The sequence below is a fragment of the Drosophila mauritiana genome, chromosome 3L (genome assembly GCF_004382145.1).
Source record: "Drosophila mauritiana strain mau12 chromosome 3L, ASM438214v1, whole genome shotgun sequence".
Taxonomy (NCBI): Eukaryota; Metazoa; Arthropoda; class Insecta; order Diptera; family Drosophilidae; genus Drosophila; species Drosophila mauritiana.
In genome coordinates, this window is record NC_046669.1 from 9,564,086 (window position 1) to 9,581,796 (window position 17,711).

The window sequence follows — 17,711 nt, forward strand, 5'->3', positions numbered from 1 at the left end:
GCGAATGTGAATTGCTGAATGCAAATGCCAAAATGTGAACTGCCAGCCTCATCATCATCATCATCGTCATCGCCGTCATGATCATCATTGATTTAAGTGGAGTCGACCAGAAACTGTTGCATTTCTGGTTGCTGCAGCCGGAAAAAAAAACTACTAAAAATACAGCAAAAAGCACTTGAAATTAAATGAAAAAATAAGAAAAAAAATATATATAACTGAAGAAACAGCCGCAGCGTAGAAACTAATACAATAATAAATAGTAGTTGAAGAAAAGAAGATGTTGCCACTGCAGATCGCATCGTCGCCTGGTGATGTTGCTGCTACTTCTGCCGCTGCATGCAATGCAACAATTTCACAAGCAACACGCAGACAGCCAAATGACAATGTGAACAAAGTAGCAACAACTGTAGATAGCTGTAGGAGAATTTATAATAAGTAACTGCGAGCGGCTTCGATCAAGAGTTGCGCAAAATATAGTAGAGAAAAAAAAGGAAAACAAAAGCTGCTGCTGCCCGCAAATCTTCCACTTAATTATAAACTTATTTATTTGGTTAGCTTTTGCCGCCAAACTGTCCTAATCAATTTGCTAAGGATGAGGAAATGGCAGGCTTGCATCAGTTGGCAATTTCCACGGATTTCCCCAGCGCCAAATTTCACAGCTACTGTGTTAACTTTGACACCACCAACGCAAAGGCCCAAAATCGTAGCCCGATCGTCGGACATAGCCCGGCATTAGCATTATAGCATTAGGTAAGCGGGCTCAATTAACCAGCACGGCAATCGCAATTGCCCAAATTGGCCACCGACTTGACTCCGTCCGTCAGCCGCAGTCAGGAGTTCGCAATAAGTGATGCTGCCAGCAGCGGCTAATCCAACTCCTAACTCCTAACTCTTAACTGTAGCTGCCCACGCATGCGCTGAAATGTTAATTCCCAATCCGTCGAAAACACAGAAGGGCACAGTTGGCCAAAACTGAATGGTATTTCGACATTTTCGAGAGAAGTTTTGACACTTCATTGATAAATCTAACACTATTTGTTGCTCATTTTTATAGATCTCTGATTAATAAAATGATGCTTAAGCGGGTTTGTCTTGAAATTTGCATCACTACTGAAGTAAACCAAAAGCATAATGAAGCATAAGTTATGATCCAGCGGACAAAGTGGACACATCTACAAGTAGCCTTTAAATTTAAATTTACTAACAATAAATCACAGTATATCGAGGTATACCATACTGAAATCCAGTGCCCAAAATTGTGAAAAGTTGATTCTATATTGTATTCAAATAAAACGCCAATTCTTTAAAAATTTTATAAAAAATTTAAATTTAAATTTAAGCTCGAACAGTTGATTATTCCCAATTGTTACATTATTTTTCAAATTCGTACATACATTTTTATCAAGAACACATTTTCTACCCACTGTGCCTTGCCAATTGCAAATGTCAAACGAAAGACTTAGGCAGCGAACTTGCTGCAAGGGGTGGAGTTTTGTTTTCCGCCGGCTGGTGTGAGCACTCGTACTGGGCTTGGGCATATTAAATATGCATTGCTAATGCAAATGGAAAATGGAAACGCAAATGGAGGAGTCTCGCATCCGAATCGAAAACGCTTGTTAAAAGTAATGCGCCCAATTTGCACAAACACATACAAAGACGCAGACAGAAAGGTTTAAAGACGCGAGACAAAACCAAAACAAAAGTGCCCTTTAGCCTCGACCAGCCCAAATAGCCATGGCCGGCAGCCAGATATAGTATAGTATAGTATGGTATAGTAATGTCCCTCTCCCTGAATCAAGTCAGTGTTTTCCCGTCTCCACTTCGGCGAGGGCGGACGGCCAATTTAGTGTCACGTTAGCATTTTCGGGGCGCTTCCAGGCGGCAGGCAAATGCCCGGGCCGTACCATTAGCCTTAACTTAACTAGCGGTTAGCCACCGACAGGGCCGTCAACGTTCAATTGGCCCCCTGGAAGCGAAGGTTCACCGAGAAAAAACTGTGCCGTTTTTAGGGGAGTTTTCATCGAAATTCTGGTGTCCAAATTAAATGTTAGCTATTATTTGGATTATTTCGAAATAACCTTGACAAAGGGAAAAGCTGGCAGATATTAATTTACATATTTGGCATTTCAAGCACAGCATTTGGTTTTTTTTAAGTTTTTTACTGCTTAATACAGAAATAATAGGCATTTAAAAATCAGATGGTGAGCAGAGACTTATAGCACTCTATACATATATGTATGTATTAAAGTATTCTCTACAACGTTTAGAATGGTGTAAACTTTCAGTTATAAATTTCAAATTAATTTTTTCCCGAATTTTCATAACCCACAAGCTTTACAATCGTATTCCTTAATGATGTTCAACTTTAAAAGCGATAAAGTATTAGATGAAAAATATAATCTTGAAGTTATTAAAAATAAATGTCATATCTAAATGTTATATCTAAAAAGGTATATTAAAGTGAAGTTAGGACCTCTCATTATTAGCTCTTAATGAATACCTTTTTCCCTCTGTAGAGGCGGTACATTTGCAGAATCGAGCCAAAGAGGCGATCGCAGACAGACCTTTCTCTTTGTGTTGGTGCCTGGCTGGCACGACGAGCCGCAAAGGTCGTCTTTGGATATAGCCATTGTGGCTTCAGCTGGAGCTCGGAACTCGGGGATCGAAGCTCGGCTGTCGGCCGAGACTCGTCTGTTTTGGCCACCGGATTTATAAATACAAGTGTTGGCCGCACAACGCCAAAGATTCGTTGGCTGAACGTGCAGCAGCGCGCGCGATCTACTAAATCCGATCCCCGAAACGGAGCTGTTGCTCCTTGCTACTAAAAAATAGTAAAAAAAAAGTAAAAAAAATAAATTAAAACCAAAGACAGGAAAGCAGACGACGGTAAAGCAATCAGTTCATCTTTCATATCCAATTTGTAGCGTTACGAATTTCGCGCCAAAAACAATCCAAGGATTACGGGATACGAATTGCCACTCAGACTTTGATTCAGTTTCGGTTTCGCAATTCGCAGTTCGCAAATTCGGTTGCAGATTGTGTCGAATCTTCAGTTGCATAACTGCCAGTAATAATCGCATCGTGTTGTGTGCTTCTTTTGGTTCAGTTTGTTGCAGCCGGCAATGCTCGATGCAGATGCAGCAGATGCGACCATCGTAGTCCCAAACGCCTGACAAGGAAAACGACAACGAAAACGCAACCGAGTGGGAAATAATAAAATATATAATCCAAGTGACTGTGAAAGTAGCGAACGGCCAGGCACAGATTCAGATATTCAATTACTAGTCTGCTGGTGCAGTGACGCCACACAATGAGAATCCAAATCTTGCTCCTGACACTCTTGCTGGGTGAGTAGACACCGAGATCTGGGGGAATATTCGAATTTTTTCAAAGTTCTGAAGAAATGAGTTTCCTAAGAAATTTCCAGAATAATTACTTTGTATTTTTTTATGTTAGAAAATATTGTTAATTTATTTTCACTTAATACCAGTGATATACGATATTCTTTTTAAACTAATAAGGATTACAACAGTGAGTGAAACATGAACAGGACACTTACTTCTCAAAATTGTTATAGAAGTTAATATTTTGAATATTTATACTAGCTTGCTATTTCAGAGATCCAAATAACATCAAGAATTAGCATTCAAATTGTTTAACCTTTGCATTTCCTAATAAATTACTTAAATTTAGTAATTGTGATAATATTTCAAGGATATATTGAGTTTAGTAGTTAGTAGCTTGAAAACCAAACCCAAAACTTTTACAAGCAAAGAAAAAAAGTACAAATAAATTTAATAAAAACTTTCAATAATTCAAATAATAAAGAAAATGTATTAAATGCAGCGCTATAAAAGATTTAAAGTCCATTAAAAATTTGTAAACAGTACTTCTATTCAGTGGCATAAAATAATTTAACTTTAACAACTGTAACCTTTCGGTGCAACAGACTAAGTGCTGTTTCCCACAAAAACAAACTCTAAAGTGACACCTACACCTGTCCTCCCACACAGGCCTCGTCTGCGCCCAGGCCGTGGATGCGGAGGCCAAGAGCAGCCAAGGCAAGCCGGCGGAAGACAGCAAGAGCTCCGCCTCCACGCCACTGGAATCGGAGGCGACCAAAGACAAGCGACAGGTGAACTCCAAGGAGACGTCTCTGTACCCCAACCACCGCAGCTCGGCGGCATCGCCATCCGCCAGCGATGATCCCGAGGATGGTCAGGAAACCATCTACGGCTCCAAACCGAATCAGTTCATCATCCGACCCATTGCACCGCACCAGCACCAGCAACACGAATCGCACCAGGAGCCGCAGTTGAGGAACTTTGCGGCGGCCAATTCCCGACCCCATGCCGCCCAACTTCTCGAGCAGAGTCAGGAGGTGAGTTTGGGCAATTTGTCCATTTTATACATCAAAGGGTTTCCCTGTTTCCATTGTTTTTAGTTTTTGATTATTTAGGATAAGTAATAAATAGGTTACAACTTATGTATGAACAATCTGCAGCAACAGCAGGACTTGTTTTCCAAGTTGACCCATAAAACATCCAGCCGAAATCCCTGGGAGTGGGTTCAATAGAGGGAGTGGGTGATCTACTGATCGACTGGCCAACTGACGGATTACCATTGCCATGAGGAATTGTTTGTTTTGTGCCAATCGGGGGGCGTTCCATCGACATCGCGGCTCTTGTCTGGCGTTTTGACTTGGCCCCGCGGCCATCAGAGGTCGGACATTGGACATCGGACGACCTGGGCGATCGTGACTTGGCATCGGCGGCAGGCACACGATTCTTTGCAAAATGCCGGATGTAAACATCTCGGCGCCCGAAACGACCAACATAAAAGGCAGAAAGCCAAATGGCCCAATCCCAGACGGATTTTGTCAAATTTTTCCCTTTCGCCGAGAGGCCAAGAAACCTTGACCAATATCTCGGCTTATATTCGGAACGAATTTGCAATAGATGGTAGACAAAGGCGATTGCAATTAGCCAAAGACAATGTTTAGGTTGCAAAATGTATAGAAATTAAAAGTGCCGGCAAAAGTTGTAATAATAATCATAATAATGATATTTTTATTATAAATGCAGTTGGCAAAACTAAGTCACGACATGACGGCGACGGCGACAGCAACAAATGCATAATTGCAAAATTATTATTTGTCTTATTACGCGTCAACACAACAATTTCCACCTCCTGCCCAACCAACAGATTCGCTTGGCAATGGCTTCTCCAATTCTTCCCCACTCCCCGCACCACCTGGTCTTCAGTGGGTCTTGTAATAGTGCAAGACATCGGAGCCCGTGGAAAAACAATGGCGCTTGTCGTGGGAAGAAAGTTGACATAATGTTATAATCACCCCACTTTTGGTCTGTCAGCTTTGTGTCGCTTCATGGCGCCTTGACTCGCCGGCGGCTTTATTTGCCATAATAATGTGAATAGTAGTCGATGGCACACTGTGCAACAGGTTTCCACAAGAATTCAGGGGCTCTCTGTATTTTTATGGACTCTTATAGTAAGCTGCTTGAAGATCTAATTACAAAATAGACAGCATTCAAAAGTTTATAAACTATAATTTGGACAGATAACTAAAAAATATATACCTTAAGAATCAATACCAAATTTACATTATTTAGAACAGCAAATCAAGGAATTGATTCGTTTCAATTTCAACTCTTTATTATAAATCTAAATTTTTATGGCATATTTTTATACGTTTTTTATGGGAAATCCACACACAACCAAATCCTTTGACGGCGAAACCTTGTTGCACAGTTTAATGTTTGTTGTTGCTGTTGCAACATCGAAGAGTCCGCGTCTTTGTGGTTGTTGTGTTTGGCGTTGGCGTTGCCAAAGTTTGCCACAAGTGTTATATAAACTCATTTTTTAGATGCCACGCCATTCTCACAGCGTTTGCTGCTCTGCTGAAGCACCTGCAACCAGTTGTTGCCGCTGCGGTTTGTCGCTCGGTTTTTGTGTTTAAGTCATGATGGTGATGGTGTTGGTCATGCGGCTCCACTTTAAACGGCTGCTGACATTGGCCGCCGGCTGAATGCTGGCAGTTCACACACCCACCATAATTATGCGCCCCCACTCAATTTTTCCCTTGCCATCTATCTGTATCCGTATCTCGAAGGTGCAGCACTACGTGTATCTGCAAGATATAATGCGCCATCATCAGCCCAAGGCCCTGCTGGCCGCAGGTCAAGGCAAGGGTGCGGCCAGTGCGCCCAAGAAGTCATCCACTCCGGTGGCCGAGGAGGAGCAGGAGCAGGAACAGGAGGCGGAACAGCGATACGCGGTGTCCATTCAGCCGCAGCCGCAGGTGCAGCAACAGCTCCAGCTCCAGCAACCACGTCCACGTCAGTACCAGGGTGTGGGTCCCTATCAACTGCCATTGCCGCTGCCTGCGCCACAGCATCGGTCGGTGAATCCCCAGCAGCAGCAGCAGCAGCAGCAACAACATCAGCAGGTGGGTCATCTGAATGCGACGCTATAAACCTCATATACTTATCAATCCTACTTTCCAAAAGCCCTACCAAGTGATTCCCGAAGAGCAGTTCCTTAAGATCCTGGAGGAGGAGCTGCAGGCTAGAGCCTATCATGAGCAACTTCGTCAGCAGCAGCAGCATCAACAGCAGCAGCAGCACCAACATCAACAGCAGCAGCAGCAACAGCACCCCAAGCAACTGCCCATCCACAGCACGGCTGCCACTCACAAAGTGTTGCAGCAGGCGGATCCCTCGCTAGGATTAGGCGGCTATCGCGAGCGTTTTGTGGCCGAGCAGGAGCTGGTAACACCCACTTACTCGCATCCCCGCGGTGGTCCCAAATATCTGCCCTTGCCTCAGGCGCAGCAAATCCAAGAGGATGATGAGCCACAACAGCAACAACCGCAGCGTGTGCAGCTCCACAAACCGATACCCCATCCCGGCCAGCAACTCATCCATGGACTGCCACCCCAGATTGCCTACTACCAGCCACAGATAAGCTACAAGACCCTGCCCAACCATCCACTGGCGAAATCGTCTCTGGAAAGTGAGATTGAGAAATTGCTGGCAGCCAATAAGCCTGGACAATCGTTGGCCTACGTGGACAGCAGCAATGAGCAGGTGGCGACAAGGCAGCCCGCTCCGCAGCACCCACCACCACCCACCTCGCATCCCGCGCTGAGGCAACCCAAGGCATACCTGGCCAGTACGCCCAACTCCCTGCTGGATGCCAATAACCAACCGTTCGTTCCATCGCTCTTCAAGTTCAGCAACTATCAGCAACCGACGCCAATTTATCCCACGCCGGAACCCAAGCGATTGGGACCCGTCGTCTATCCCACACAGCAGGCCAATCAGCCGCAGCCCTCGCAGTATTACTACCAGGAGGCTACGCCCACCGGGGCACCCAAGCCGAGCCCCATTCCCAAGCAGTACCACCGATCCAAGCACTACAAGCTGGCTTCACCCGCTAAGGCACTGCTCTATGCAGATTACGAACGTCAGGGATCGCCTTCTCCACCGCCGCCGTCCAACTTCTATCCCAGTCCGCCGGATCCGCTAAAGCATTCCCAGAGAAATCTAGCCGTCACACCCACTGCTCTGCCGCTCCACGCTGAATATCCCTCACCGTCTCCTTCCCAGTCCAGTATCTATGTGTCCCAGGGAACTGGAATTGCCACACCATCCCGACCCACGCCCACTACAGCTCCTATTCAGAAGCTACGGACTCTGGATGAAGTGAAGCAATTGAATCTGCCGCCTCCCAATGGCAAGCCCCTGACCCAGGCCGAATTCCAAGCTCTTGTGGACGCAGGATATCCGGTGAAGGCAGTGCCCGTGCCAGTTCCCGTTCCGTATGAGCAGTACGTTAAGGATCATCCGGAGTACCGCAATCACCCGCCTGTAGACTACGCTCACATCATGCGCCTGGCCACGCGGCAATTGGCTGCACATCAGCAACACAGATCGCTGGCTGCTCCCTCGGAGCCGTCGGTCAAGATCCTGTCCACTCCGTCCGCCGGAGAGCTGCATCAGCAAACGGCCACAGGCATCGGCGGCGGTAGTATCACATATTTGCAACCCATCGAGGGTCAATCCCATCCCCATGCCCTGGCCCATGTCCATGCGTTGCAGAAGAGGAGGCCGCGTGATGAGCAGGATACCGCCGTGGCGGGCAGCGAGCCCAAGGCGGCAGCTCCGGAGGCGGAGTCCGCGAAGGCGAAGGTGCAGTGAACCCATGTCCTGTTTTAGTTAAAATGTCCTTGTCTAGTTTGTAAGTATTGTAAAAATGTTTCAGCACTTCCTTAATGTTAAATTATAAACCGACAAATAAACATATGAATAAAACTAAAAAATAATGTTAACCCCTTTAATAAATGTAATGTGTAAGGTATATTACCTTTATTCTGTCATCTATCCCCCAAGCATTGCAGTTTCCCCACCTGCAGGAACCCTCACTTAGTTAAGGTTCATGGGCGGCAGGCTATTGCTGTTGCTACTGTCCGCCGAGCTGAGAGTGTCCGGAGTGGCTGTCTCGCGCGCCTGCAGGCGTGATATATGCGGGTCACGCTTGTCCTTATCCTTTCGCTCCTTGTCCTTATCCTTATCCTTGGTGTGCTTATGCTTGTGTTTGTGCTTATGCTTCTTCTTCTCCTTCTTCTTTTTCTTCTTGAGCCCACCTTCGCCGGACTTCAACTTGCCCTCCTCGTGGCTACTCTCATATCTGGTGGAGTCGCCCACGTCCAGCATGGTGGATGAGTTGTCATCCTCGGCGTACATTTCGCTCTTAAGGCGCTTGGTAGCCTGATGGGTATCGCGTGCATCTTCATCTGCCTGCAGGACATTCACTTTGGTCTCACTGTCATAGGCCTGCACGTTAACTGGTTCATCTAGCACGGTGATCTCCTCGCTGCGTTCCAGCTTGATTATCTCATCGCCCACCTCAAATGCTTCTGTGGCCGTTCGTTTGATGGTAACCATTGCCGGCTTTTGCCGCTCCTGTGGCTCATTGTCCAAAGTATTCGTTTGCGTTGGCAAATGTGACTTTGAATCACTGGTCTTCTTGAAGCTGCCGGTTACGCTGCCTACACTGCTATTATTGTCTTTCATCAAATCCTTGTAGAAGCTTTGGTTCTCACCGGCCTGCAAGCAATTCGGACGCTTGGATCCGTATAGTGCGTAGTACAAATCAACAATATCGCAGCGCAGCTTGGTATCGTAGGGCAATCGGTTAATACTGAACCACAGACGATCCACGAGATTGGGTTTATCCAGGCGGCTGCGAGATTCGCGGGTGAAAGGCGGATTATCGATCAGCAGTTGGGCCAGGGCATGGCGAGCAGCCGGATCGGGATCAGTTTCCAGCAAAGTAATCAAATGTTCCAAATCCTCGCTGCGCCCATCCACCTTCACAAAGTCCACCAGGCACTCCATGGCAGCAATGCGGAGGTCCAGATATATTCCATATTCGGCATAGCTGCGATAAATATGCGGCAGTGAGGGCAGATGGCCGAATTTTTGAAGCTTTCGGATGACCTTTAGGCAGGACACGGACACCATGTACTTGTACGAGGGCAGGTGTTTCTCCATGTTCAGCAGACGTGTAACTTCATCCAGCACAAGTCTGCGGATTAGAATTAAATAAACTTAATATAAGCAATAAATTTTCAGTTTGCATCTTTACTTCGCATCCGTGGATAGACTGTCCGTAGTGATTTGTGTGCCATGTATGGCAACGGAGACCACAGGGGTTAAGGTTTCGCCTAGAGCTTCCACCAAAGCCGCTCTATAGTATGCATCCGTGTAATGGTTACGCGAATTCTCGTTGTACTTGAAGAGATCGAAAAGAAAACGCATCACTTCCGGCGGGCAGATACCATGAGATGTGCGCAGACCTGAAGGGAATGCAAAAGTTTTCAAATAAATCATCCTGCTTAGCCAAGAAAACTAACCTGCCATGGCCACGGGAATAGCCTTCTGCAGGAAGTACAGCTGGAAGTTGGAGAAGTTGTTCAGTTTGATAATGTGCGGAGCACTAAATGAGCCGAAAAACTTTCTAAATATGTTCAGCATGGCGGGTGGTCCACTCCAGGAGGCCACCATCTGGTTGGCCACTTTGGTCAAGCTGTGGGCAGCCTCGCAGCGCACCTGATAGAAGCAACGTTCGCTTTCTATGGTGTCGGTTAACGCAAGCCTGGTGGCATTCGTTGGGTACTTCTGCAGGGCTTGAATCGCCTGAAATTGGGCAGTTACATCACGTTCATGGCGAAGCTGATATTGCCACTGAAAGTCGGGCTGCTCGATTATGAGGTCGCGCAGCAAAATCATTTCCGGATCGAGGCGAATCCACAGTACAGGTGAGTCGCTATGTAAAATTAGATGTTAACAAAATTCTTTAATCATATATTCCATAAAAACTTACTCCATGGCTGATAAATCCATATCCACTTCCTCACCGGTGCACAAGGGGATCTTCTTCTTTTTGTTACGCCTGCTCTTCGAGTGGCAAGTGATATCGGACTTTACCAGTGTGCTCTCAATCTGCAATGTGTGCTTAAAAGTTCCGTCCAACTCTTGCAGCTGCACCATCAATGGACCATTGTACTTCCTAATTCCCCGCTGATTGACATAGTCCTGGCGGATCTCCAGCTCAATGGTATTTCTCTTGCGATTGAACACAGATGTGAGCGAAAACTTGGCGTGCCCTCCAGTGCGCACCCACTGGTCCATGAAGACAGACATATCTTTTCCGGTTACGGTGAAGATGGCCTTGATAAAGATGTTGGTCGAGATGAGTAGCTGAGACCAGAGACCTGCACCGATCTTTGTCGTTGCCGCACTAGAAGCCAAAGCCAATTGCTTATTGAACACCTGAATCAGCAGCTCCTGGCCGATGCGGTTCTCCAGCATACGGATTACGAAATGCGCTTTCCTTCGCATCGCCTCCACATACTTCGGCGACACGGTGTGCAAGCTCTTGATGGGAAAATAGTGGACAATCTCCTGCTGTTTGCTAGAAGCAGCCGATTGATTAGTGCCGGAAACAGGCAAAGGAGCTGGCGGCTGACTGCAATCAAGAATAATGCCGCCATACTGCTCCTCGTAGCGAACGACACGCGCCAGTTCAGATTGCACCCAAGCACGGTACTCGTTGTTGCCGAAGCACTTCCTGGAATACAGTCCACACAGATACTCCGCAATGCCCTTGGCCAGCCAGGTGTCCGACCAATGATGCGATGTAATAAAGCAGCCGAAGAATTGCTCGGCTACAGCGCGCGACATAAAGGTTCGAGATATATAGGTCTGATCGATGATCGCTATGGAGTGCAGCAGGTTCACCGAAGCAATGCTCATAGTGGCATAGGCACTTATATCCGTGTCCAATTCGTCCACAAACACTTGTTTGTAGCAACTGAATGGGTAGCGCGTAGATAAGGTCTCCTCGTAAAATTCAAATGCTTCGTGCAAGTAGCGAACCGTATTTTTTAACAGCGGCAACAATCCGGGCAGACAGAAGTGGGTAACTTCATGCATGTGCGGATCCACGTAGATATCAAACTGACCCACAGCCAGCGCAATATTTGGTGCACATACCGGTGTGCTTACCGAATAGTGGAAGGTTTTCTTTCGCAGATCTGGAGTCATAATGACTTCTAGAAGTTCTCCACACGAAACGGCGGTCATATTTTTGTCGACAGTGAACTCCAGCCGCCAGGTGCAGGGATCGGCGAAACTGTCCACGCAGGGAAACCACAATCTCGAGGAGTTTTCATAGCAATTGGTGAACATATGCGAGCTGTTCATCTGTGTCTCCTCGTCCGTGGAAGCGGGCGGTATGACAAAATGTACGCCGCATTTGGGATTCTCCAACGAGAACTCGATGCGGATGCGCAGACCCTGACCCTCCTGGATCATAGAGTAGCCCTCGGGCGGAACCTGGATGAGCAGTTCGCCGTTGTTCACATCCGGATCGGTGTACTGAGCGGCGGTCAGATGATGCTTGGAGTAGACCTCCAGCACGCGGCTCTTCGGATCCTTGTAGCAGATGTTCTGGAAGGGATCGAAGTACGTGAAATCCGCCTGGCAGACATCATTCAAAACGACGTTGTAGATCCGCAGCTGCTTGGCGTTCAGGCGTATTAGGCGCAGATTCTCGCTGTTCGGCACAATGGTCAGCTCGACCACGCCCTAAAAGGAGGAGGTGTGTTATGTTTTGTACATATTTAAGTGTATTTAAGTTATATCCTCACAATTATGCTCCTCCGCTCGAAACTGATGCCCGTGAGACTCACAACCTGATGCGCCGTGCTATTCAAAAGGGAAAACACATTATTTTTGGATGCCTAACAGAGCAGGGTGAATACTTATAATTTAAACGGACGCAGCGGCACCTCGGGCACCTCAGGTTGCGTTTCCATCGCTCAAATTCCGGTTCTGCGCCAGAATTTCTCAACTAATTTGACTTTGTTATCAAAAAAAACACGGCACTGTTTGACTTCTTCTTCTTTTTTGAAAATGCCGACAGGGCTAAAAAAAATACCGAATTCATTTGAAAAAATGGCAACTCTGCGTGATAATGTAGCCCTGGTCGACTTGTTTAGCCCTTCTAAGGTGTTGGGTCTATAATATTGACCACTAATTAATTGTTTATGTTCGTAAATAAATACACAAATACTTCTCAAATACTATAATAATATTTTCTTAGATTTTTTTTTTATTTATAAAAAGCAAAAGTTCTTTTTATTGAAACTGTTTAATAAAAAAATTTAATATTTTTATAATCTTTTTTCTGAGTTAACAAATGAATTAGAATGTTTTAAGTATTTCATTCTGCACTTTGAAAGCTTTTATGATTGCACTTGCATATTCAAAGAAAATTAATACAGAGCGCGCAAGGGTTAAAGATTATGAATCATTTACCGAGAAAGTTAAATTTGGATACTTCTCCCATTTAAAGCGTACGATTCCCAGCGAGTCAGCAGTTTTACCACGGCAGCGAGTTAATAAACATCTGGATATCATCCAGTTCCGTAGTTTTAGCCGATTTGCAACGCCATTAGTAGGTAGTTTTAGGGAAAAACCAGTGCCTGGACGAGGAAAACCACAGCGAAAAACCAGTAAAAATGTACGGCATTGATAATTACCCCAAGAATTATCATGCCAGTGGCATTGGCCTTGTCAATTTGGCGGCCTTGGGCTACAGCAAGAATGAAGTCAGCGGTGGGAACGAAGGAGGAGGAGCTCCCAAACCCTCAGCGGGCCTCTACCCCTCGTTGCCCTATCCATCATCCGAATCCGTGGGCGGAATGCCATATGTGGTGAAGCAGACGAGTCATGCTCAGAATGCTTCGTACGCGGGACCCACCATGGGCATGGGAATGCCCGTGCCAGGAGCCCCCTCAGCGCCGGCTCCATACCCTAGTGCCACGCCATACCCAGGAGCAGGACTTTATCCCAGTCTGCCATCAGCCAACGTATCATCGCTGCCGTATCCCACTGCGCCAATGGCGCCCTATCCAACCGGAATGCCCTATCCAACTGGCATGCCGCAGCCCAATCTACCCTATCCGCCTGCTCCGCTCGCACCATATCCATCTGCCATGCCCGGTTTGCCCAGTATGCCAATGCCGTACGCTCCCATGCCAACGAGTCCGGCTCCTCAGCACAATATCGGATTCCCAGCACTACCATATCCCTCGGCACCGCCACCGGCCAGTGCTCCAACCCAGGAGGAGGAACCTTCCGTCGGCGTGGCCGAGCTAAGCTTCACCAGTGTGAAGGTGCCCGAGAACCAGAACATGTTTTGGATGGGTCGCAAGGCCACGAGTGCCCGGCAGAACAGCGTAAGCAAAGGCGATTTCCAATCTCTGCGCGCCAGCTGCGTGGCCAATGGAACCATGTTCGAGGATCCCGATTTTCCGGCCACCAATGCTTCGTTGATGTACTCACGGCGACCGGATCGCTACTACGAGTGGCTGCGTCCCGGTGACATCGTCGATGATCCGCAGTTCTTCGTGGAAGGCTATTCACGTTTCGATGTGCAACAAGGAGAACTTGGCGATTGGTAAGACTAAACACATTCATACATAAATGGATTCAGAAATTAAACGATCCTTCACAGCTGGCTACTGGCTGCAGCTGCCAATCTGACGCAGGACTCGACGCTCTTCTTCAGGGTGATCCCGCCGGATCAGGACTTCCAGGAGAACTACGCTGGCATCTTCCACTTCAAGTTCTGGCAGTATGGCAAGTGGGTGGAAGTGGTCATTGACGACCGACTGCCCACCTATAATGGTGAGCTAATCTACATGCACTCCACGGAGAAGAACGAGTTTTGGAGCGCCTTGCTGGAGAAGGCTTACGCAAAGCTCCATGGATCTTATGAAGCACTCAAGGGTAAGAAATGGAATATTATCAGCATTTCTAGAAGCATAGAAACAGTGTGGCATACCAAAACTTATTTAGTTTCTAAAAATACACTATGCTTATCATAGGCTCTTCAAAAAAAAAAAAAAAAAATTATGCGGCAAATATTGCGGTTAGAACTTTGTTGAAGAGATCTAAAATTTAAATATTTTCCCTCTATAGTTTTTGTAATTTTTTGTAACCATCTCTTCACGTTTAGGCGGCACAACGTGCGAGGCCATGGAGGACTTCACTGGCGGCGTCACCGAGTGGTATGACATCAAGGAGGCGCCCCCAAATCTATTCAGCATCATGATGAAGGCCGCCGAGCGTGGTTCGATGATGGGCTGCTCCTTGGAGCCGGATCCACATGTTCTAGAAGCGGAAACGCCACAAGGTTTGATCCGCGGTCATGCCTACTCCATTACCAAGGTGTGCCTCATGGACATATCGACACCGAATCGGCAGGGAAAATTGCCCATGATTCGTATGCGCAATCCATGGGGCAACGATGCCGAATGGAGCGGTCCGTGGAGCGACAGCTCGCCAGAGTGGCGATTCATCCCGGAGCACACCAAGGAGGAGATTGGCCTGAATTTCGATAGGGACGGCGAGTTCTGGATGTCCTTCCAGGACTTCCTCAATCACTTTGACCGCGTGGAGATATGTAACTTGTCGCCCGACTCACTGACTGAGGATCAGCAGCACAGCTCCCGCCGCAAGTGGGAAATGTCCATGTTCGAGGGTGAGTGGACATCTGGCGTAACAGCCGGCGGTTGCAGAAACTTCTTGGAGACCTTCTGGCACAACCCACAGTACATCATATCGCTGGAGGATCCCGACGACGAGGATGACGATGGCAAGTGCACGGCTATTGTGGCCCTTATGCAGAAGAATCGACGTAGCAAGCGCAACGTGGGCATCGACTGTCTGACCATTGGATTTGCAATATATCATCTCACAGACCGTGACATGCAAGTTAAGCCCCAGGGACTCAACTTCTTCAAGTACCGAGCATCGGTGGCCCGTTCACCACATTTTATCAATACGCGAGAGGTGTGCGCCAGGTTTAAGTTGCCACCTGGCCACTACCTAATTGTTCCATCGACCTTCGATCCGAACGAGGAGGGCGAGTTCATTATTCGCGTCTTCTCGGAGACGAGGAACAACATGGAGGAGAACGACGATGAGGTTGGCTTTGGCGAGACCGACGATCGCATTGCTCCGGCTCTGCCGCCACCGACTCCAAAGGAGGAGGATGATCCGCAGCGCATTGCACTGCGCCGTCTGTTCGACAGCGTGGCTGGCAGCGATGAGGAAGTCGACTGGCAGGAGCTCAAGCGCATCCTGGACCACTCTATGCGCGATGTTATGGTGGGCAGTGATGGCTTCTCCAAGGATGCCGTGCGTTCGATGGTAGCCATGCTGGACAAGGATCGTTCCGGTCGCCTGGGTTTCGAGGAGTTCGAAGCTCTGCTAACCGATATTGCCAAGTGGCGGGCGGTCTTTAAGCTATATGACACCCGTAGAACTGGCAGTATTGATGGATTCCATCTCCGCGGAGCACTCAATTCTGCTGGCTACCATCTGAACAACCGGCTCCTGAACGCCCTGGCCCATCGCTACGGATCGCGGGAGGGACAAATACCTTTCGACGACTTCCTGATGTGTGCCATCAAGGTGAGAACATTCATCGAGATGTTCCGCGAACGGGACACGGACAACTCGGACACGGCCTTCTTCAACTTGGACGACTGGCTGGAGCGAACAATTTACTCTTAAATTACTTGCAATTGCTACTAATCTAATCCTAAGTGCCACGTATACTTAATCTACCTGTGCATTACATTATTCATGCATTCAAATGAGCAAGTCAACACACAGATCCATGACAATGCGGTCCGGCGATGCAAAGAGATACACTCACTGAGCCAACAAGAGAATCTTATCTATATGACCAAATCCGGAAATACAAATCATGTGGCGAAATTGGAGTGGCCTTGGAACGGCACGAGGTTGCTATGCATGATAAACTGTATAAAACCCGCATACACAATTCAAACAATTAACGCTATAGATTTTTTACCATGCTGCGCAACTGGAGGGATGACTAAGAGCAAGCATCAATAGCAAATCCACTCCATGCACCTCGACAAGAGCCGGAAATTTACTAGTACAAACTGAACAGTGCATTATTACCTTACCAATCGCTACGAGACACTCGGAAAGCCATTAGAACGCATCGACAATATTTACTAGATATACGGAATGAATGAGCATGTATTTTTATAACATCGTTAGCTCCGAGCAGTCCACATATATGCCCAGGTGCTAGAACTAAGTCCAGCCAAACTCTGTTACCCAAACTAACGTTGTTATTATTATCAGGAAAGTAACGCGAAGCGAACAAGCCAATCACTCATCGAATATTTATAAGCTTAAGCAGAAAGAATATCAGAATAGCAGTCAATTTATTGGATCACATCAAAAAATGTAATGATCATTTCTTTTGTATTTAGTTTTCAGATCAGTAATCTCAAAACACACTTTAATTAGGCACCCTCTACGTTAAAATAACTGAAATTAACCAATTGGGTTTAGAGGCTCTTTGTTGGATGCTTTTATATTTTACTATAATTTTTGTGAACTAATCAAAGTTACTCTTGTATGCAATTGTTACTATTAATAATTTGTTGTCTGACTATTTGTATGTATATAAATAAAATGCAGTGATGATTCAATCTACTTGACGACTATGACCACATCAGCGCCATTCGGGACTCCAGCATCGATCATTGTTTGCTTCATGTCATCTATAGGCAGATTGTTATCGGATGCCAAATTGTTTAGGACCTCCAGAAAGTCTTCGTACTCCAAACGCCATTTCCTGCGGCATGTATTTGATTAAGAATGATATATAGATTTAATGTAGTTACTCACTTGTATCGCATGTATATCAGACCGGTCTGAGTTCGAGTTATGGGATTGGGCATGAGCTTGGCCTGCTCCAGCCAGGCGTCCAACTGCGAGAGGAGTATGCTGTCGAAGTACTCGTTCTCGATGTCGGTGGGTATGACCTGCCACCAATTAGATGAAAATCACTCATCAATTAACTGGGTCATCCATCATACCTGGAAGTTGGAATACACCAAGAACAGGCTGTCCAGCGTGTGCTTCTTTGGTTTATCTTCATCATCGGCCATCGTGTATTGTGTGTGTTGGGTGTTGTGTGTTGTGCATTAAATCGAATTTGTACAAACGAGAATGGTTTCCCCTGGCAGATAAAGAGCAGTATTCTGTGTGGGTGTCATGGCTATATGT

The 17,711-nt window shown here is 46.7% G+C and overlaps 4 protein-coding genes across 5 annotated transcripts; 2 read left to right on the plus strand and 2 right to left on the minus strand.

The window, feature by feature from the left end:
* Positions 1-2,727: 2,727 nt before the first annotated feature.
* LOC117139595 (mediator of RNA polymerase II transcription subunit 15) lies at positions 2,728-8,341 on the plus strand. 2 transcript variants are annotated; one of them, XM_033302012.1, is made up of 5 exons: positions 2,728-2,886; positions 3,107-3,347; positions 4,014-4,381; positions 6,137-6,466; positions 6,528-8,341. In XM_033302012.1, the coding sequence occupies exons 2-5, from the start codon at positions 3,311-3,313 to the stop codon at positions 8,217-8,219; spliced, it is 2,427 nt and encodes an 808-aa protein (XP_033157903.1). In that variant the 5' UTR covers positions 2,728-2,886; positions 3,107-3,310; the 3' UTR covers positions 8,220-8,341. The 2 variants fall into 2 exon arrangements, with proteins under 2 accessions (XP_033157903.1, XP_033157902.1); XM_033302011.1 differs by having other exon boundaries at positions 2,729-2,886; positions 6,131-6,466.
* Positions 8,342-12,403, minus strand: LOC117139594 (transcription initiation factor TFIID subunit 2). The gene is made up of 6 exons (XM_033302009.1): positions 12,354-12,403; positions 12,236-12,290; positions 10,408-12,173; positions 9,938-10,350; positions 9,670-9,880; positions 8,342-9,609 (listed from the first exon to the last, which is right to left on the minus strand). Exons 1-6 carry the CDS (start codon positions 12,401-12,403, stop codon positions 8,445-8,447), a joined length of 3,660 nt encoding a protein of 1,219 aa, XP_033157900.1. The 3' UTR covers positions 8,342-8,444.
* A 475-nt stretch (positions 12,404-12,878) lies between these two features.
* On the plus strand, positions 12,879-17,135 carry LOC117141869 (calpain-B). Its single transcript, XM_033305554.1, has 3 exons — positions 12,879-14,049; positions 14,107-14,381; positions 14,611-17,135. Exons 1-3 carry the CDS (start codon positions 13,109-13,111, stop codon positions 16,170-16,172), a joined length of 2,778 nt encoding a protein of 925 aa, XP_033161445.1. The 5' UTR covers positions 12,879-13,108; the 3' UTR covers positions 16,173-17,135.
* On the minus strand, positions 17,114-17,614 carry LOC117141875. Its single transcript, XM_033305561.1, has 3 exons — positions 17,522-17,614; positions 17,331-17,467; positions 17,114-17,277 (listed from the first exon to the last, which is right to left on the minus strand). The coding sequence occupies exons 1-3, from the start codon at positions 17,591-17,593 to the stop codon at positions 17,133-17,135; spliced, it is 354 nt and encodes a 117-aa protein (XP_033161452.1). The 5' UTR covers positions 17,594-17,614; the 3' UTR covers positions 17,114-17,132.
* Positions 17,615-17,711: the final 97 nt, after the last annotated feature.